We start from the raw sequence: 21,310 nt of genomic DNA, 5'->3' as shown, positions 1-21,310 counted from the left end.
TTTTTTAAGGCAAAAAATTCAGTAACTCTTAAGATCTTTTCAGACATCCAGCTATGTGTGTAAGCCTCCCAGAAAGGACCTGACCATCTAGGAAAAGCCAGCTAGAAAGCACTAGTGGCCACTAACCAGCAAAATACAGATGGGCCCAGTGGACACAAAACAGCGGCCCTTGTTTCTGCTACTTCACCACCTTAATCTTCTGAAATTTTAAGACACAGACGAGGCAAAGAATTATAAGCATTAAAAGTGAAACAAATGCATTCTAAAGGCCACATGAAATATTAGCTGCCAATACACCTCTGAAATCCAAAGGTGCACTCTGGGGAAGGAGCCAGTTCGAGCAGAACAAGGAGCAGCAAACACGCGCTTCCCAGGGTCACGTCTCTCTGGCTGGGCAGGAGACGCCGAACCCAACCCAGACGGATCATACCAACATACGTGGTTATTTTGGGCACTACTCTAAAAAAATTACTTCTGAGTCTATTCTGTTCACGCATCTATGAGAATACCCTGCACATTTTTTATTTAAGGGGTATGAGTGTGTGTGCACACGTGAAAGAAAAAGACAGAGAATGTTTTTCCACCACACATGACAAAAAGCCAGTGTAGAGATGCACCTCTCCCTACCATCTGTGGAATACTTTTCTGCAATGTAATCATAAACAATATTCAGACAATAGCCCCTCAAAGATTCTGCTTTGCAAGGAAAAAAGGCCAGCCGGCCAGCCAATCCGTACCAAATTTTCCAATATTTTATGTGACATGTTTCATTCATTCATTCTGTAAGTCTTCAATGTGTAAGGGTCTCTAATTATTTAATTATAAATGCTGTCAGGCAGATTTCTGAAAAGCTTTCTTCCAACTCCTTTTCCTTTTTCCTTCTCACCAGCATGACCGCAAACACATGCATTTTTTTTAAACACATGCATTTTAAAATAACTGCTACCCTGAGTCTGTAAATGCAGACCCATCAGCAGATGCGTGTGTGCGCGTGTGTATGCACACAGACAGACACACACACACATACACGCAGCAATTTCTCAGAAAATGGCATCCTCCCTCCACACACAAAAGCCTCCATCAGTAAAGGCAAAGCATTTCCATCAATCAGAAATACGGCCACAGATGTTTCTTTTATGACACAAAAGGTCAAAAAAAAAAAAAAAGATTCATAGCACATGTCTGCTGAAACCTGTAAAGAGACGACATGCCTCTCAGCTGTCACTATCACATGAGAGAGCAAAATCTAAGAACTGGAAAACACCCAGAACCACACTGATTCCATGTTCTCCAGTGAGATGTTTTCACTGCAATTAGCAATCAGGCTATGTGTGAATTTACCCACAGAGCATTTTTTTCATGACTCAACATGCACACCTGATTTTGCGCCCCCCCCCCCCCACCAACTGCCCCTTTTCCATGTGGCTGACTCACCATTTCCTTTCAATATTGGCAGTCAGGGTCTCAGTCATGAAAATGCTAATTTCTTACTGGCATGGAAAAAAAGAAAAGGCCAGACAAGGAACACGATCCTCGCGCAACGCTGGCCTTCCGCAGGGAGGGCAGAGGTCTGCAGCTCTCACGCGGAGCAAGGCTCCCACATGCCACGGCTACAGTCACACCTGCACGACGACTTGCAGCCCGGAACGCCAGACTGAAAGGCACTGCTTTCTAGTTTCAGCGCACTTCTAGCCAACTGCAGAGACCAAAACTGCAAAATGTGCATATATCTATCTGCACACAAGTGGCACACACGCAACATGCCCGTACACACACGTGCACGCATGCAGGCTCGAGCTGGGAACTGGACCCCGATTTGCATTCTTTTTCATTTTCAGGCAGAACAATAAACAAGGGAGATCTCTGCAGATCTCCCCAGATCTTACCCCACTGCACTGCGAGCTGACAACCTGCTTTTAAAGACAGGAGGACAAAAGAAACGCTCTGACTACAAATGCTGGGCTGGCCGACAGTCCCATCCTGGGTGAGCTGCCTTACGAACAAATGCAGGAGGTGCTTACCGGCTCCCCGCTCACTGCCGTCTGGGTGGTGGTGGGCCGTGAACGCCGCGGTCCGCCTCCTCCAGGGACCGGCAGCCGCGCTCTGCCGCAGCCCCTGGGTCTAGCTGCCTCCGGCACAGAGGAGTCTCAAAGCCACGCTCACAGCAGCTGGCCTGTCTGTGCCTGCCGCCTCGTGATGGACAAGTTCACGCAGGCTCCGTCAACTCTAACCTCCGAGACTCAAACAACTCCTCCTGACCTCAGGGTGAACATTCCCAAGGCTTCTATGCTTAGACCCCAGAAAGACTTGCCCTTTTTAAAACCCCAAAAGCCTTGGGTGTCTTCCTCCTTATACTTTAAAAAGGGGGAAAATAGAGGAAAGCCCACAGAACACATTTCACGCAGCTTTACTATTTAACTATGCTAATCACATAGTATGTGTGATACACAGTTCAATCCAACCATTATAAAATCAGATGGAACAATGAAAGAAAAAAAGTCCCACTGAATAGCCTAATTTATATCTATCTGTATCCTATTTGTCCTCTTGGGTTTATTACACACTCACTGGGAACGTAATCCAGCAAACAACTAACAAAGTATTTCCGGAAGTTTTACTGTGTGCAAAGCATTCAGTGAGGAAGACAAAGAAGTCACAGGCTGACTGTGACTTACCAGCCTGTCACTTCACAATGATCCGTATTTCAAGTCCCTGCCCTCCACCTCCCTTCCTAAAGCAGCCCAAGACCTCAGTGCCACCCCCAAGCGGAAAGCACCCCCCTACCGCTGCCCCTAACAGCCCCTTCCCATACTGAGAGCCCCGAGCCCTCCCCGTCTTGTGCTTACCCTTCAGAACCGGTTTTCTCTTTTCAACCTTCTTCTGTCAGCCTCTTCTGAATTCATGATTTCCGAGCCTTGCTCATTTAATCAAGTGACACAGGCTACCCTGCAGTATGTCCTAGATTACGGCTCTATTTATAAGAGCGACTTTTCCTTTTTTTCCACACCTGCTTGATCTTAAGCACCGTGCTTGAATGTTATACCCAGTCAGCACTTAGAGCAGCCTGCAAGGAAGGTTGCTATGGTATCTCGTCAGCCGGGGACATGAGGTTATTAACTTAGGTAGCCTGATGCAATCACAGTGAAAAGAAGAACGAGAATTTGAACCTGTGTCTTCAACCCCAAAGCTTACATTCTTCCTCATCTCCACTGATTACTCCACTAAGGACACAATCCTCCTCCTAAGAAAGGGCACCATCTGCCCCGGGCCATCTCGGTGACCTTAACCCTTAGTGCAGGGTTAAGGTCATCCACATAACACACATCAGGTAAGAATCTGATAGCTGATTAGGTATTTCACCACACTCACTGCTCAAAAGGCATGTTCCTGCTATTTACAGACTGAATAACTCAACATGCATTGTAAGAATATGATTTTAGGGGCACCTGGCAGGCTCAGTCAGTAGAGATGGGACTCTTGATCTCACGATTCTGAGTTCAAGCCCCACGCTGGGTGTAGAAATTATTTAAAAATAAAATCTCGGGGCACCTGGGTGGCTCAGTGGTTTAAGCCTCTGCCTTCGGCTTGGGTCATGATCTCAGGATCCTGGGATCGGCCTACTTATGATCTCTGTTTGTCAAATAAATAAATAAAATCTTAAAAAAAAATAAAAATCTCAAAAAATTACAATTTTTATTTATTATGATTTTTAAAAGAATTTATTTATTTATTTGACACAGAGAGAGAGAGAGAGATCAATCACAAGTAGGCAGAGAGGCAGGTGGAGGCAGAAGCAGGCTCCCTGCTGAGCAGAGAGTCCCATGTGGGGCTCGATCCCCGGACCCTGAGATCATGACCTGAGCCAAAGGCAGAGGTTTAACTCACTGAGCCATGAAGGCACCCTATTATTTTTTAAAGATTTTATTTATTTATTTGACACAGAGAGACAGATCACAAATAGACAGAGGCAGGCAGAGAGAAGGGGGAAAGCAGGCTCCCTGCAGAGCAGAGAGCCTGACGCGGGGCTCAATCCCAGGACCCTGGGATCATGACCTGAGCCGAAGGCAGAGGCTGAACCCACTGAGCCACCCAGGTGCCCCTCCAAAATTACAATTTTAAATGAGTACTTCATTTTAGAATGTTTTCAGATCTACAGAAAAATTACAAGAAGGAAGTTCTGATTATAGCCAACACCTGGTCTCCCCGACAGTTAACACCTTACACCTTAGTGTGGTAACATTTGTTACAATTAATGAGCCAATCTGGGGATATTAATATTCACTAAAGTCCACACTTGATTCAGATATCTTTTTTACTTAATGTCCTTCTTCTGTTCCAGGACCCTGTCAAGGGAACATTACATTTAGTTGTCACATCTCCTTGGCTTCCCCTAAGGAACAGCTTCCCAGAATTTCCTTGTTTTTGATGCCCTTGACAATGCTGAGGAGCACTGTCGGGCACTGCAGAATGTCTCTCGACTGGGATTAGTCTGATGTTTTGGTCAGGATTATAGATTTGGTCAGATTATATATTTATAACCATATATCTATATGATTACAAATTTTGGGGGAAATCACAAAGGTAAAAAGTGCCATTCTCATAGGATCTCAAAGGTCAGGCTGTCAATGCAGCTACTCTCCGTGCATCACCTGGCAGGGGTTAGCCTCGGTCAGTTTCTCCATCATCAGCTCCTTCTCTCCCTCCTCCTTGCCACTCTGCCCTCTTTGGAAGGAGGTTACCCATACACCTCCATGAAGGCAGAGGATCTACACAGATTATCTGGAATTTTTTTGTCTCTTTTCTCTCCACTTATTTATTCGATCATACATGTAGATCAGTATGGACTCAGGAATATTTAATTTATACACAGGCTTACAATCTAACACTACTTATTTTTTTGTTGCACCTGTTTCAACTCCGGTCACAGGAAGCTCTGAGTCCCTCTGACATATCCTTATTGTTGGGCTCGTTTGGTTTAGTTCTCCCTTACTTTTTGGCATTACAAGATGTTCCAGGCTCATTCTGTACATCCTCCACCCAGGCCTAAACCCAGCCACCCGCTGCACGCAGTACTGGGTACTTTGATTACAGAAGGTACTGGGAAACAACACCTCGGGCTGCCTGTGCTTGAGGACTTTTAAAGAATGCCCTCAGTGTATTATTTCCAAAGAGAAAGCACTTTTACAACACTCAGATTAGTAATTTGGGTTTTCATACACCCATGTTTACTACAGTAGGCATAGTTATCAGGGGATCTAAGACACTCATTTACATTGCTTGTGCTATTTTAATGCTTTGGAGACTTTACATTAGAAATACTTGTCATAGGGGTGCCTCAGTGGCTTAGTGGGTTAAAGCCTCTGCCTTCGGCTCAGGTCATGGTCCTGGGGTCCTGGCATTGAGCCCCACATCGGGCTCCCTGCTCGGCAGGGAACCTGCTTCCCCCTTTCTTCCTGTCTGCCTACTTGTGATCTCGTTCTCTGCCTGCCTCTCTGCCTACTTGTGATCCCTCTCTCTCTGTCAAATAAATAATATCTTCAAAAATTAATAAAAATTAAAAAAAAGAACAGCTTTATAAAAAAATAAGTAAGCTTTTTAAAAAAAGCTATGTTTAGGGGCGCCTGGGTGGCTCAGTGGGTTAAAGCTTCTGCCTTCGGCTCAGGTCATGGTCCTGCTGTCCTGGGATCCAGCCCCGTATGGTGGGGGGGATGTCTCTGCTCAGCAGGGAGCCTGCTTCCACTTGCCTCTCTGCCTACTTGTGATCTCTGTCAAATAAAAAAATAAATGTTAAAAAAACAAAAGAAATACTTGTCAAGTATATTATTTATTTGACAGACAGAGATCACAAGTAGGCAGAGAGGCAGACAGATAGAGAGGAGGAAGCAGGCTCCCTGCTGAGCAGAGAGCCCGATGCGGGGCTCGATCCCAGGACTCTGGGATCATGACCTGAGCTGAAGGCAGAGGCTTTAACCCACTGAGCCACCCAGGCAACCCCCCCATACCAGTTTTAAAAAAATCTGTCAACACTAGGATGCCACAGGAAAAAAAGTTAATTTAAAACGAGTCTGTGCATTAGTCAGGTCTGAGCAATGCGGCTGTACCTCGGAGATCTACAAAGCTTGTAAAGGGTCAGACAGTGAATACTCTTGACTTCGGGGGACAGACTGTTCTTGTTATGATGACTCAAGTTTTGTAGTACGGCAGCAGCCACGAACATATGGGAGTTTGTGTAGCTCCAGGCGGCTCCAGGACGACTGGACAAGTTTGCCAGCCTGTGGGTTTGGTCAAGGGACGACTGTCCGTGAGTGGCATTCAGGGATGGGAAGGTGGGACCTTGATGGCAGTCTGTCTCGACATTTCAGAGCGACTTTTTTTTTTTAAAGATTTTATTTCTTTATTTGACAGACAGAGATCATAAGTAGGCAGAGAGGCAGGCAGGGGCGGGGGGGGGGGGAAGCAGGCTCCCTGCTGAGCAGAGAGCCTGATGCGGGGCTCGATCCCAGGACTCTGGGATCACGACCTGAGACACCCAGGCGCCCCATAGAGAGGCTTTTTATCATTCTCTTGCAAAAATAAGATCCATTTCTCTTGTCTTTGTTTTACTTGTCTCCGGGGTGGCAGTCGGACTTCAGGAGTTTACTGTCCACCCAACTAGGCGTGGCTGTGGCTCCTTCACAGCGTGGGAGTAGAGAGTTCTGACCACAGCTCCTTTGTGATGTTCTGCCTTGCAGTGGTGGCCTGGGGTAGGGAAGGCACCCTCAGGCTATAAAGTCTGGCATGCCACGTTAGGTGAAGAGATTCGGGAAGGGCTTAAGGTTTGACCAAGACTACCTGAGAGGCTGGGGACAGAGATCTTCTGGAATGGAAGTGCTAGGGTACTTATCTTGTTCTGTTCCCTTTTTATTTGTGGAATTTTTCAAGCGCACAAATAGTCCATGTCAAAGACAGGGATACGTGTCTCTGTCTGTCAAACAAATAAAAATCTTTAAGAGACGCTTGGGTGGCTCAGTGGGTTAGAACCTCTGCCTTCGGCTCAGGTCATGGTCCCAGGGTCCTGGGATCGCGCCCTGCATGGGGCTCTCTGCTCGGCAGGGAGCCTGCTTTCTCCTCTCCCTCTACTTGTGATCTCTGTCAAATAAATAAACAAAATCTTAAAAAAATAAAACAAAAACTGGTACCATTATTATGGTACTGCATACCATAAAATTACCCTATGAAAGTATACAAAATTCAGTAATTTTTAGTATATTCACCAGTTATGCAACCATCAGTACTATCTAATTCCAGAATATTTTCATCACCCCCCTCAAAGAAACTCTATACCAAACTCTAGCAGTCATTCCCATTACCCCCAACCCTTAATTCCTGGCAAATGAATCTACTTTCTGTCTCTATAGATTCTGCCTACATACGGAATCATGCAGTGTATGGCTTTATTTTTTACTGTATTGTGAAATATGTCTAAATACAAAACATTTTATTTTCCTTATTTTCATATCTCTTAGGCTAGGAAATACAAAACAAACTTACAATTATATAAGAACAAAACCATAAAGCAAATGTTTAACGTGACAAGTGACGGGGTTTTCCTGGGAATGAGCTGTTTCTCCTGCGGTCCCCAATCTCAGCTACTGCAGTTTCCCAGATGCCACAGAAGGACTAATTTCATCCATCCCTCTTCTTCTAAAGACAGGACACAGAGCTCTGAGAGACTGGCACCTGGCTGTCTCTTCCCTCATCTAGAGACAGAGCTTGGTTTGCGTGAGAGTGTGGACAAATCCTTTCCTCTTAGCCGGGGACAACGATGTTATTAGCGCTGGCAATGAGACACTGCTGCACGTACCAGGTATGGTCTTGCAAACCATCAAAATATCCTGTTATAAACTTAAGGGTTAATATGGAAACAAAGACGGAAAATTACACTCACGAGGACAACATGCATATTCCCAAGAATATGCTGCAAATGCTGTTTGAGAAAACTTGAACTAGAGAGAATTCTCAGGCTACCACTGTTGCAATCCATGCCCGTGTCCTCCTCCATCTTCCCTTCCTCTGAATCCTGGTGCAGGTGGTGATGATTTCTGTACTGGGAGTGGGAGGAAAGAGGGCTACTAGGGATGGGGGTGTGGGCACAGACATAAGACATACTCCTGGCTCTGTGCTGTCTTCTATGAATTCTTGGGGGACGTGGGGGTTTAACAAAGATTTAGAAATATTTGGATGCAGGGCACCTGGGTGGCTCAGTGGGTTAACTCTGCCTTTGGCTCAGGTCATGATCTCAGGGTCCTGGGATCGAGTCCTACATCAGGCTCTCTGCTCAGCAGAGAACCCGCTTTCCCCTCTCTCTCTGCCTGCTGTTCTGCCTACTTGTGATCTCTCTCTCTCTGTCAAATAAATAAATAAAATCCTTAAAAAAAAAAAAAAGAAATATTTGGATGCACTTTAGATTGCTTAAGGGCAACAGGTGACTTGCAGACCTGTTTTCCTTTTTTAATTCAGATGTGTGGACCGTCAGCAAATTTATGTGTTAAATTGACTTGGGACTAGCTGCAAGAATCTGACAACCACTTAATACTTTGAGTCTGGGAAATGAGTTCTGATAGCCAAACATCCATCTCCCATCCAACTGATGGCGACTGTGTTTGAGTAAGGCATATTCTTGCTGCACAGAGAAAACCACTTTAAGTTATCTTTCAAGTTAAAGAAAGTCAAGTCAGTTCAAGAATCCCTGCTCAGTGGGTAGGTGGTTTTCTTTTGGGGTGACAAAATGTTCTGGAACTACATAGTAGTGATGGCTGCCTAACACGAATATACTAAGTGTCACTCGATGACACGCATTCAAATAGTAAATTTTAGGTTATGCGAGTCTTACTATTAAATAAATCATTACAATCCCATAAAAAAAGGTAAGTAATTTAGAGTAACCTCACAGACAAAGACGAACCACTGTAGCCCTATGTACAGGTATCTACAAGCCTGTGGATCTTAAGGGGGAGAAGGTAGAACAGAGAACCAGGTGGCTGTCCAGTCCTCACAGGCACCTTGTGAGGGAGCTCAGCATCAGTGGGCCTGACACTCCCTGATGGTCTTCAGCACACACAATGATTTCAGAGTTCTAACATAAAAATAAACACCAACAAAGGAAAAAGAACAAAGGAAAAACTTGTTGCAATTAAGCTGCCTTCCCCTGGCCCCAAAGTAGCTGCCTGCATCTGGTGCCTCCTTTCCAAAGTTTCTAAAAATGAAAGATACTGAAGGTGGCCTTGGGGGTAGGCAAGTGCAGAAGGAATGCATGGACTCAGCCGCCTACTGGGTCATCCCTGATGACCTTGTTTGCCCAAACCTTGCCCTTCTCTGTGAAGCAAGTTTGCAGTCTACCATTATTCTAGAATGTCCACTTTTGCACAATGCTTAGTCTCGTTACCATCCTAGGAGGACACTGCCATGCCCTCTCATAGGCTGTACCTTCTGCAAGGGAGGGAACACAATTTATGGATAAAATGCACATATGTTTAAGATTTATTTATTTATTTGAGGGGCGCCTGGGTGGCTCAGCGGGTTAAAGCCTCTGCCTTCAGCTCAGGTTATGATCTCAGGGTCCTGGGATCGAGCCCCACATCGGGCTCTCTGCTCAGCAGGGAGCCTGCTTCCTCCTCTCTCTGCCTGCCTCTCTGCTTACCTGTGATCTCTGTCAGTCAAATAAATAAATAAAATCTTAAAAAAAAATTATTTATTTATTTGAGAGAGACAGAGCACCAGCAGGACGAGCAGAGACAGGAGAATCTCAAGCAGATTCCACACTGAGTGTGAGCCCGGGAGGGGGGCTGGATCTCCGGACTCTGAGATCACACCCTGAGAAAAAATCAAGAGTTGGAAGCTTAAGGGACAGTTCCACTTAGGCGTCCTGAGATGTGCATATACTTCAAACATGGGTTGATCACTGAGGTTTTACACATTTGGCTTCACCCACTCATGTTAAGAAAGCCAACTTAATAGTCGGTAGAGCGCCACATTCAGTCCCAGTAGAACAGGAACTGGAGGCGGGATACTTCACAGCCTGGTTCCTGAGCCAAGATGGAAAGCACCTTAACTACACTAGCAACCAGAAGAGCGCACAAAAGTTAAAAGGCAACAAAGATTATCTTCAAAGGGCGTAGAGCGGACTTAGCCAATGCCTTTGAAGATATGAACAGCAGCAATTTAAGGAGTGTGGAAAGCCGAACGGCTGAGTGAGTGGGTGCTCCCCGGGCCACCTCGGCCCTCAAATACAGCCTAGGAGGGAGTAGCACAGCTGGAAAAATGGAGAGGAGACGGGTCTCGGTGTGTTTGGATGGATTTCTGGAGAAAGGCAGAAACACGGATGAGTCTCTTTACGTGCAAACTCAACCAAGGCCGTCTGACAAGGGCCTGAGCTCTGAAGAGAGCTGTGAAGTGGGCAGAGGAGATAAAGGGTAAACGTGCGCAGGGCTAATGCATCAGGACAGCTGCGGAGGGCTCTCCATCTGGGAAGCGGCTGCCGTGGCCTGCTCTCCGGTCCCGGGGCTGACCCGCCAGCTCGGGCGTCCACCACGGGCGCAGGCGCAGCTGCCCACGGGGCTACACGGTCTCCCCGGGGGAGCGCCGGAAATTACGCGAGCGCCGCAGTTCCGGCGGCCGAGGTTGCCTTCCGCCTGCGGCTCTTGGAGAGGCCGGAACCCGGAACCCGGAAGTTGGGTCTGCGGTCCGTTCGCGTCTCCGTCCCTCCCCCGGGGCCGCCCCCCAGTGCTCGGCGTAGGGAGTACCGCCTGCCCTCCGCCCGCACGCCTCTTCCGCCCGCGGGCTCCGGCTCCCTCCAGCCGCCCCAGCCGCAAGCCCTGTAACCCACACACGCCGCTTTCCAAATAACGTGAAGCCGCCAGGCCAGAGCAGCCTGGAAGCCAATGTGTGTTCGGGCTCTAGCCCCGATCCCGCGGTTGGTAAAGCCACGTGGCTCTCCCAGCCTCAGGGAGAACTGCAGTTACACTCCCTCCTCCCTCCCCGGCCCCCACCACCCCTGCCCGGCATTGTCCTCCTCTGCCGGAGCGAGGTCCCAGGCAGGTCGACTAGCACTCGGCGCACCTCGGCGCACCGCGACCACCTCCCGGGCGGGCTCTGCCTCAGGCTGGCTCCGCCCTGCAAAACGTCCCAGCGGGAGTGTCGCCTAGTCTGTGCCTGCACCGGCGCTCGCTTCGTAATTACCCGGCCGAGCAGTTCAGAATGGAAAGCTGCAATTGCCCCTTAGCTAATTGAGGGCCAGGAAAAGCAAATGTCTTCCTGAAAGCCGCAAATGAGGGGCAGAGTTTGGCTGGACAGTCTTTTAAATCTGTTTGTAAGAAGCTTGACTAACTGACAAATCCGTCTTTGCATTCACCTCTGCACACACTGAGGGAAAACATACAGGAAGATGACCCCCCACGGTTTAGTTTGTTTATGAATTTTATACTGAAGCACCACGTCTTCCCTAACGAGCTCGATTCCATACGGATTCAATTTTACATGTTGTTGCGGTTCGGGATATATTCTCACTCTCCCCCTCGCTCATCTGTCCCAACAAGATACAAGCCTGCAGGTCAGTGCCAGCCCGCTGGCAGCAGCTCCCAAAGGCGGGGGTGGAAATGCCCGCAAGGCAGCTATGAAGATGGAACCTGCCAGCACCCACAGCCACCGCGCTCCACCCCCAGATCTCCCTTCTCCCTTGGTCTACCAGAGCCTCCCTGAACACAGTACTCACTGAACTCTCAAACTCGAGAGCAAGAATTGACCACAGCACAACTTAGCTTTCTTGCAAGCTTTAAAATAGGATGCTGGAAAACAAGGCCACTACCAAATAAATGCACGTTGACATGTTTGTCTTGATTCTGAATTTATGCCAGGACAGAAAGACAAGCCCATTTCCCTTGCTGTTGTGTAAACTAAACTGTTACATAAAAGTTCAGCACATGGAATGTACCAACACGGATCATTCTTTGCCAAACCAAGGACTGAAGCAAGGGCTGTTGGGTGGATACCCATCCATCTATTCATCTACCCACCACCACCCACAAATATCTCCATTCATCCACTTGCCAACTGGTCCATCCACCTTCCAGTCACTGTGCTTACACAAGGTCCTCTCCCCCAGCTGAGCAAGAACACCCAGTTGCCATTTGCTAGGTAGATATCGCGAGGTAGGCTTGTGGTATTTCAAGAACAGCCTTTAAATAACCATCAGGCCCGGAGGGAGAAATGAACTTGGCTTGTTCAAGGGATGGAAAGGTGGCAATGAGTCCTGAGACTGGATGGGAAAAGAAGAGTATGATAAAGGCTGCCCCGAAGAGGGCCACAAAGGGCCTTGCAGGTCACGGTCAGGCACTTGCATTTTATTCCAAGTCTAAACAGAAGCTGTTGCATTGTTTGAGAATGGGGACAATTATCATTTAATTTCTATTCCAAGACCAGCAAGGAGGTATCAGGCATGGTCCAGCCTGGAGATGATGAAAGCTTGGATGAAGAAGGCTTTAACTTGATCTCAGAGAGGCAAAGCAGAGCTCCTCAGAGAGCAATGTGTTGCCCAGGGGGAGGTGAGCCTTGCCCTGTGCAGCAAAGACAGGATGGCCATCTCTGCTCTGTTCGGAGGCTCTAGCAGCCATCCAGGCAGGAAGACCAGCAGACCGGGGTGGCTCTGTGAGAAGCAGGAGAGGTGCACGCATACATCTCCCAGGTGAGTGTCCCAGTCCCCACCTCCTCACACCACGGCCACATATTCAGAAGGTGGACGCTTAACAGGGCAATCACTGAATCACAAGGTGCCTGCAACAGCAAGGCTTGGTTATGTGCCCCCCAAAAGCCCTCCAGAGAGGTTTAGTTGAACTCCCCTCTTCACCAGCCACACTCGAGCATGGCAGCCTCCCTCTTCCTTTTGTTTCAAATGCCCCCACATCAGGTGTGACCTCAGCAGCTCGATGACAGGATGACACTTCCCAAAAGCACCGAGGCAGCTGACACACTGGTTCCAAGGCATAAGGCAGAAAGGAGATTCTCCCCAGGGTTATGGAGTCACTGAATCCCCCCAAAATTTCTAAGATGAAGTCCTAATCCCCAGGACCTCAGAATGTGACTATTTGGAGAGAGGGTTATTAACGAGGTAATAAGTAAGGTAAAATGAAGTCATCAGGGTGAATCCTCATCCAGTCTCAATGGTGTCCTTACAAGAGACTGGGCAGAGACACACCAAGGGAAGGCCACACGAGGACACCAGAAGGAGGTGGCGATGTGCCAGTTGTGAAGAGAAGCCCTGGAAGAAACCAAAGCCGCTGACCCTTCGCCCCTTGATCTTAGGCTTCTGGCCTCCAGAAGACTGAGAAAATAAATTCCCATTGTCGATGCTGCCTAGTCTGAGGCATTTGGTTAGGACAGCCCGAGCGAGCTGCTCCATCCCGCTTATGAGGTACCCCAGTCGGGGCAGGGGGAATTGGCAGGAAGCAGACTCCCGCCGGTCATAATGACTAAGCTCAGAGAGCTGGTGCAAAAACTGGGAGAAAACAGGAGAAGCTGGGGGGTGAGGCCGGGGGTGGGTGGGTAAAGGGGGCTACTTGCCACAGAAAAAGTTAGAAGTAAGCAAACGCAGTGGGATCTGCTCTCCTGGCTTTGGCCTCCTCTCGGATCAGACACTACCTGTCTTGCCCAGGACTCAGGCAGAAGTCACCTCGCCGTCTTTCCGCCAAGATTCGGAAGCACCACATAATTTTTTACAAAAATTCTCATTATGTGTCATGACTTTCACGGTAAGTACTGGTGTCTCGCCTTCCCTCCGACATGGTGAGGTCCTTTGGGAGCAGAACCTTTGTCCTCCGTATCTTCACACAGGACAGAATCTTGAACCTCACAAAAATGTTCTCCATGTGATGTGACAGGTAACTCTTATCTCCATGCTATTCTGTTGTCTCAGCAGATTACAATGAAAAACATTCACTGGGGCACCTGGGTGGCTCAGTGGGTTAAAGCCTCTGCCTTCAGCTCAGGTCATGATCTCAGGGTCCTGGGATCGAGCCCTGCATCGGGCTCTCTGCTCAGCAGGGAGCCTGCTTCCCCCTTTCTCTGCCTGCCTCTCTGCCTACTTGTGATCTCTGTCAAATAAATAAATAAATCTTTCAAAAAACAAAAACAAAAACCATTCACTATCCTGTACCACTTATCAGATCAGTAATCCTTTTTTTTTTTTAAGATTTTATTTTTTTAGTAATCTCTGTGTCCAGCATGGGGCTCAAATTCACAACCTGGAGATTAAGAGTTGCACACCGTACTGACTGAGTTGATTAGGTGCCTCAGTAATTCCTATTTTTTTATACACATTTACATTGTTTTAAATTTATGTAAAACATCAGGCGTCTTTAAATGTTTGCATTACAGGCTTTCGGTTGCAGTGGGCAAAGAGACAGTCCTTGACCTGAATTTTCATTTCTTTTATTCCCAGATTTCATGTTTTAGGTACAGGATTTCTTACCGATACGTGAGAAATCAAACATTCTGTGAGAAAAGCGGAAAATGGCTTTCTGTTCTGGAATTTCAAGGAGCCTCACCACCCTCTGAACGCACACGCAATTCTACAGATCGCCGGCTGTGCAGCGCGAAAGCAGAAGGCTCCGGTCCCAATTTCTTTGGAGAGCTCGTGCATGTGCTGGGATACAGGAAGCCTGTGGTCCCCCTGCTGCTGCTCGTGAGCCTGTCGCTACTGACAGTGCCGCTGACAGCACGTGCACACGCATGCACACGCACATGCACCGGCACGCACCCACGGGGCTGCTGCCGGCTGCCCGGGAGGCCTCTGTTCACAGCAGGGGCTACGCCCCCGCGGTGGCAGAGCCGTGCCCAGGGCAGGTGCACAGACACACGTGGCATCCACACGAGCGAGAGGGCTCTGAGCCCCCTCGTGACGTGACAGTGGCAGCGCCGGGCAGCGGGCTGGGCGAGACGGGGACAGCTGGGGCCGGGCGCGGACTCACACAGTGAGTCTGATTGTGTTTCTCAGAAACGGCTGCGTGCGGTAGGTGCATGATTCGCCCGGCGTTCGTTCTTAGCTGGGGAGGCTTGGTCTCAGCCACGCAGACCGTGAACTGCAGGGACCTCCGACACAAAATGCCACTCTTGTCCCGCGGGGCTGCGTAAAGACTGGATACTCTCGCTTACAGCTAACAGCACTCAAGTTTACAGCCCAACGAAACTAAAGCCCATTATAGAAGGCCCTTAAAAGCAAACATCTAAATTGGATATTTCTGCACCTGAACCTTATGAGGTTCTGAATATCACACCCATCACTAGACATTCTTCAAAGCAACGGAAAAATCCACTGACCCAACTGTGTACATTTATTTCCATGCTTCTATCAGCCCTTTTAAAATAAGGGGACCCCACAGGTCCTAGAGCAATCTACGCTTTTCCCCTCCCTCCCTCCTCACGCGTGTCAAGGGCGAGATGACAGTCTGTCTGTCCATCCACGTATCCATCCATCCTCACTACAGCTGAACAGCCACACTGGCCGCGTTTTAGAACTACGTACAGCACACGGCCCGGAAGCACCCTGCTCTCGGGCATCCACCGTTCCGTAAGATGCTCTGACCCTCCGAAGGCCCCACGGAATTGGTTTCTATTTTCAGGCTGAAAAGAAGCCCCGCTGAGAAAACCTGGCTTGTTCCTTCCTGACAACCCGTCCGGGTGACTCCAACGTGGACCTGTTGCCCGAGCGGCCCAGCACACCCCTGATCCCGCGGTCTGCAGGAAGCGTTCCATTCCCGCACGCGACACCAGAGTTCTCATCGTCTCCAGATAAAGAAGCTCGCTGTCCAGCAAACCCAGCAGCCATTCTGCGCCCTGAGGACGCCCCAAAGGTGTTCGGGCCCAGGGAACCTGATCCCGGCAGTGGTGCCGGCCCGCGGGCTCTGCCTAGGACGCGCCGCCCACACCGAGCACGCCGCAATCCACAGCTGCTGGCGGCCCGTCCGGCTCTGGCCACAAACATGCCCCGTCACGCTCACTGGCGCCCGGCCGCCACAAAGAAGGCCACCCCCGACACGTCCTCTCCGCAACCCCACACCCAAAGTTCACCTACCTCCGATGGGGCTGTCCCTCCTCGGCCCAGACTGCGGAGGAACGTTCTCTGCGCTCACCAGTGTCCCCCACGGGCTGCTGTGGTCCGATGGCAGCTTCCTGCCAAGAGCAGCACAGTGAGACACCGAGTCACCAAGCCGCCTCCTGTACGACGTCTGTTATTACGAACCCCCTCATTGTGGGTTTGCCCTGCGGGCCTGGACCACGAAGGCAGTGACGCAGCCTGCCGTCCCGTGCTGACGCTTGGCCATGGGGCCGGCCGGCTCAGCTCTCCAAACCGGTCTGTCAAAACGAATGCACCAGACCATGAGTCCACGTCTGTCCCGGGCAGGGGGCGGGAAGCCGGAGGGACGCCCGTGGAGCCACGCAACACAGCTGGCCCAAGCGGAAACGAGACAGAAACCAGCCTGCACACAGCCGGTGACAGCTCGCTGCGGCAAAGCCTCAAGCCCTAGCACTGGGCAGAGTCCGGGGCTCTTCTCTCTGGCCTGAGCAAGCGTGGGAGGCTCCGAGGTCAGGCCTCGCGGGCCGCGGGCTGGGACCCAGCCAGGACAGAGAGCCACACAGGCGGTGGTGGTAGGCCTGTCAGCTCAGGGGTGCCACGGACAAATAGGCCACCCTTCTTATACACACTGACACACTGTCGCGTCCTGAGCCCGTGACTTGTTCTTGGGAAAAGAAACCGCATCGCACCCTGCAAACCTTTTCTCTGAAACACAGAGATAGGTTTAAGAGGCAGAACGGGGGGGGGGGGGGGGGGGGGGGGCGCGCCTGGGTGGCTCAGTGGGTTAAAGCCTCTGCCTTCGGCTCAGGTCATGATCCCAGGGTCCTGGGATCAAGTTCTACATCGGGCTCTCTGCTCAGCAGGGAGCCTGCTTCCTCCTCTCTCTCTCTCTGCCTGCCTCTGCCTACTTGTGATCTCTGTCTGGCAAATAAATAAATAAAATCTTAAAAAAAAAAAAAAAGAGGCGGAACAGGCAGAGAGAGGGAGGGATCGCGTGGCACGGACTCTGACTATGGCTCCGAGTACTCCGTTGTTCCAGCAAGCTTAACGTTCCCCTGACCGTCAGAACTCTCACCTGACTGAAAAGTGCAACAGTTTAATGCACGCGTGCTAACTTACATCGGCCCTGGAGCAATCTCTGAAAATATTTGGGGGAAAAAAAAAAAAAACAACCCTGAAAAAATGAAAAGAACAAACACTAAAAACTGTAAATGGTCTGAAGGCTTGAAGACAGGCCACCCTACACTTCCCCAAAGTACTACTTTATGGTTCAGAGGAGAAGCAGCCATTTTCTAGGACCCCCCAAATTCTCTGCGTAGTGTTAAGGCTGGGGCACGTTCACCTGGGGAAAGACAGCTGTAGTGACAGAGGAGGAGACGGCTAGGGACTCGAGAGTTGCACGTCAAGATGGCCCTTCAGGGGTCACGAATGTCCTGACTTGTCCCCAGGGACCTTTCCCACAGGGCCACGTCGGAAGGGCTACAGCACATGGGTGCTCAAACCGCTGGGCACACGTCACACTGACTCGGGCCGTTCTATTTCGGGGCCTCCTCTCTGAGTGATTAGGACGGCAGGCGGGGGACAGCCCCCTCGCTTGCGGCCCGAGGCTTACCTGCGTGTAGAGGTCCGTGGATGGCGATGACCGGGACCGTCCGTGAACGTACTGCGGCCTCTCGTGTTGCTCCAGACCCACGTCCAGGATGTCGTCGGCTGAGTGGTACCGCCCGGAGCTCCTGCCTTCTAGAGCTGGCCTCTGTTCCCGCCAAGACGCCTGGTACTCAGCAAACGTCCCGAGTCTCTGGGGCGGTTCCCGTTTTCCGACCTTCCCCGCTTTTCCGTGACCACTGGGGTGCTCTCCAAAGGAGGTGGTGCGGGCCCGCTTCTGGAACCAAGGCTCTGCACCCTCGTACCCGCGGCCTGCTGTCTGCAGCCTCTCCAGCCTCTCCTTCGGGAAACCACAGAGCGCTGGGTTCGGCCCCGGTCTCTGCTGAACGGGTCTGCTGGTTTCCTCAAAGAACTTCCATCGGTCGGCGAACGTGCCCAGTGTCTCGTCGGACGTCCCGGGGTGCTGCTGAGGGCGCTCGTGCCCCGAGAGCCCCACCTCGTTCATCTTCTCTGGTTCGGAGTAGGATTTCAGCTTCTGCTCCAGCGTGAACCGCTTGCGGCCTCCGATGCGGGAAACGTGCGGCCCGCCTGCTCCCGACGGGGACGGCTTGGCCGGGCCCCCCTCCCAGACGCGGGGGACGGGGTCCGGACCGGCGCCGTGGTCCTCAGCCCGGTGCTCCGGTGACCCTGCGTAAGGATCGGCTGCGCTGGGCTCCAAGTCACGGCGCTTGAACGACGTGGCCCTGAGCACCCGGGCCTGGGCCTCCTTCACGTGATCTCTGTAGGTGCCCGTGAAGGACCCTTCTGGGGTGGTGCTGGTGGCAGCCCCGTGCTGCGTCCCCCAGCAGGCGGCCTCCCCCGCCACGCCCCCTGCCCCGGTCAGCGCCGCCGCGCTCTTGCTCTGCTGTAGCCTGGCCCGTCGCATCTGGATCTCGTTCCTCAGGGTGGTGGCGAACCGGTCACTCCTCCGTGTCGGTTTGCCCCCGGGGGCATCTGTCGGGGGCGGCCTCTCTGTGTGGGTTTCCTGCCCGTTCTCGGGCCGCCGCGTCCCCTCCCGTGTCAGCGAGTGCAGCATGGGGGTCTTCTGGCGGGAGATCTGGCTGCTCTCGCCGTCCGCCCATGCGAAGCCGTCCGCAGAGCCCCTCGCTCCGGCCTTTGCCACGGGCCTGGCTCCCTGTGTGTCCTCACATGCTATGGAGCGGCCCTCTGCCCCTCGGTCCCCTGGGTCACTCCCGTCTCTCTCAGGGGGGCCTGCGGCCACCTCGGGCTGCAGCAGGGAGCACCGGGGCCTCTGGCCCATCGGGTGGGAGGCAGGGTACTCGGGGGCGCCCAGGACCACGTCAGGCTGCCAGGCCTCCTCGTGCAGCCATGCCGCCTGTGTGCTCCCCTGCGGGCAATGTCTGCTGGTCACACAGTAGTAGCGGCTCTGCCCGCCGCCGTCCCCCTTCTGGTTGGTGGCACTGGGCCATCTGACCTGAGGGGGGCTGTCGTCCTGGAAACGGCCAGCAGGCGGCTCCTGGCGGCCCCCGGGGATGGTCAGGCGGGGCTGTTCCCTCAGCGACGTGGCGGCCCTGGGGCCCTCGTGGGAGAAGGGGCTGTCATCACTGTACTGGCGTGGGTGCTGGCAGCCGTGGGAAGACGGCGGGAAGCGCACATCCGTGCTGGACAGGGAGGCCTGCAGCCGGCCGGGGGCCCCCGGGAGGCCGCCGGCCCTGTGGTCGGAGGCCAGCACCCCTCCGTCCAGGGGGACGTCCGGCATGCAGTCCGAGCTCCCGACGGCTCTCCTGCCACTGGGATGCACTGGCCTCCACGGATCGGCAGCTTCTGTTCTCCAGTCGCTGCGGGGCTGGGCCCGGGTCAGGCCCAGAAAGTGCTGTGCGTTGGCCGCCTCTGAAAATGGAGGGCCCTGGGTCTTCTCGTGGCTCTTGGTGGCTGCGAAGCTGTCACTGCGGAGAGGGGGAGGTGGCGGAGGAGGGGACGAAGGTGCTTTTTTCTTCTCAGGGACATACCAGACGGGCCCAAAATTTGACCTCCCGGCGGTGGCCAGCTTGGCCTCAGAACTGTCCTCCGGCCTGGGGCTTTTGCGGCTGTCACAGGGGACCCGGGCTGGGAAGTACCCGAGCCTCTCCTCCAGGCCCGGAGCATCGCTGGCAGCCTGGCCCTGCCGGCTGCCACCTGGCTTGGAGGCCTCCCAGAGGCCCACTTTGTAGATGATGTTCTCTGTGGAGGAGGCGTCGGCCTTGGGCAGGGTGTGGTCAGGCGTGCTGGAGCTGGTGGAGAAGGAGCCGTAGGCCGAGTCCCGCTTGCTCTGGCCGCCCAGGTGGTCGATGCTGCTGTTGGACTTGGCCGCGGACAGGCGTCCGGAGGGGTAGTGGTGGGAAGGCTGGTCCAGGCTGTCGACACTCCCGAGCGAGCTGAAATGGTCCGAGGTTCGCTGCAGGTTCGACTGCTCCCACGGGCCCGACAGGTCGTGAGACGAAGAGCTAGCAGGGAAGGAGCACAGGGGAGTCTGCTTTAGAATCGACGAGCAGCGGCGGGGAAGATGAGCGCGACAGCACACTGAATGCCGCTGGCCCGCACGAGACATCCAGACGCCCAGAACTCTTCCCAGAACAGGGTCCCGGGACCTGACAGGGGACTTCACCACAGCATTTTATTATTTTTAAAATTTATTTTAAAAAGATTTTATTTATTTGACAGAAAAAGAGCGAGAGAGAGAGCACAAGCAGGGGGAGCGGCAGGCCGAGGGAGAGGGAGAAGCAGACAGATGTGAGACTCCACTCCAGGACCCCGGGATCGTGACCTGAGCCAGAGGCAGACACCTCGCTGACTGAACCACCCAGGCATCCAGGAGTGAGAGAGGGAGAGGCAGGCTCCCCGCTGAGCAGAGAGCCCGATGCGGGGCCGATCCCAGGACCCTGGGATCATGACCTTAGCTGAAGGCAGAGGCTTAACTCACTGATCCACTCAGGTGCCCCTTTTTGGATTTTTTTCCCCCTTAATTTAATAGAGAGAGAGATCAGGGCGCCTGGGTGGCTCAGGCGGTGAAGTGTCTGCCTTTGGCTCAGGTCATGATCTCGGGGTCCTGGGACTGAGCCCCACATGGGGCTCCCTGCTCCGTGAGGAGCCGCCACCGGCTTCTTCATGGCCTGCCGCTCCCCCTGCTGTGCTCACTCTTCCTCTGACAATATCTAAACAATAACAAGTAAATTTTAAAAAATGCAGGAGGTGCGGGATAATGTGACTTTTCCACACCTAAGCATTCAAATACCATCAACTCCTATCAGCTGTCACTGAAGGCAACACGTGATTGAGAGAACTCCAGCGACAGGCGTTTTCAGCAAAACACGACACTGCGGGGCCAGGGGCCTCATGACGCCTGGTAGAGTTCATCGGAGCTGTACCTGGACTGCAAACATTCTGGTTTGCAACTAGCACGGGGTCTAGGAGGAGGAAATGCAAAAGCCAGGCTTACTGCTACAAGCTGGGTGATGCACACTCATCACGAAGTCTGCATTCTACCAGGCAGTCACAGCGCACAGGGGAGCCTAAGGGCCCTCTGTGGCGAGCTCTTTATCCAGCCTTGAAAACACTTTCAGG

General features: G+C 52.0%; 1 protein-coding gene across 5 annotated transcripts in view; it reads right to left on the bottom strand.

Moving 5' to 3' along the window:
• Window positions 1-21,310, bottom strand: part of SHROOM2 (shroom family member 2) — a 132,892-nt gene that overhangs the window by 31,863 nt on the left and 79,719 nt on the right. For all 5 annotated transcript variants that reach the window (XM_032331832.1, XM_032331829.1, XM_032331830.1 and 2 more), the window contains 2 exons: window positions 17,718-20,193; window positions 16,103-16,200 (listed from right to left, as the gene is read on the bottom strand). In XM_032331832.1, the coding sequence (XP_032187723.1) occupies window positions 16,103-16,200; window positions 17,718-20,193 (2,574 nt within the window). The remainder of the gene's footprint in view (window positions 1-16,102; window positions 16,201-17,717; window positions 20,194-21,310) is intronic.

Source organism: Mustela erminea, chromosome X (genome assembly GCF_009829155.1).
Source record: "Mustela erminea isolate mMusErm1 chromosome X, mMusErm1.Pri, whole genome shotgun sequence".
Classification (NCBI taxonomy): Eukaryota; Metazoa; Chordata; class Mammalia; order Carnivora; family Mustelidae; genus Mustela; species Mustela erminea.
This window is presented reverse-complemented; position numbering and strand designations above follow the sequence as displayed.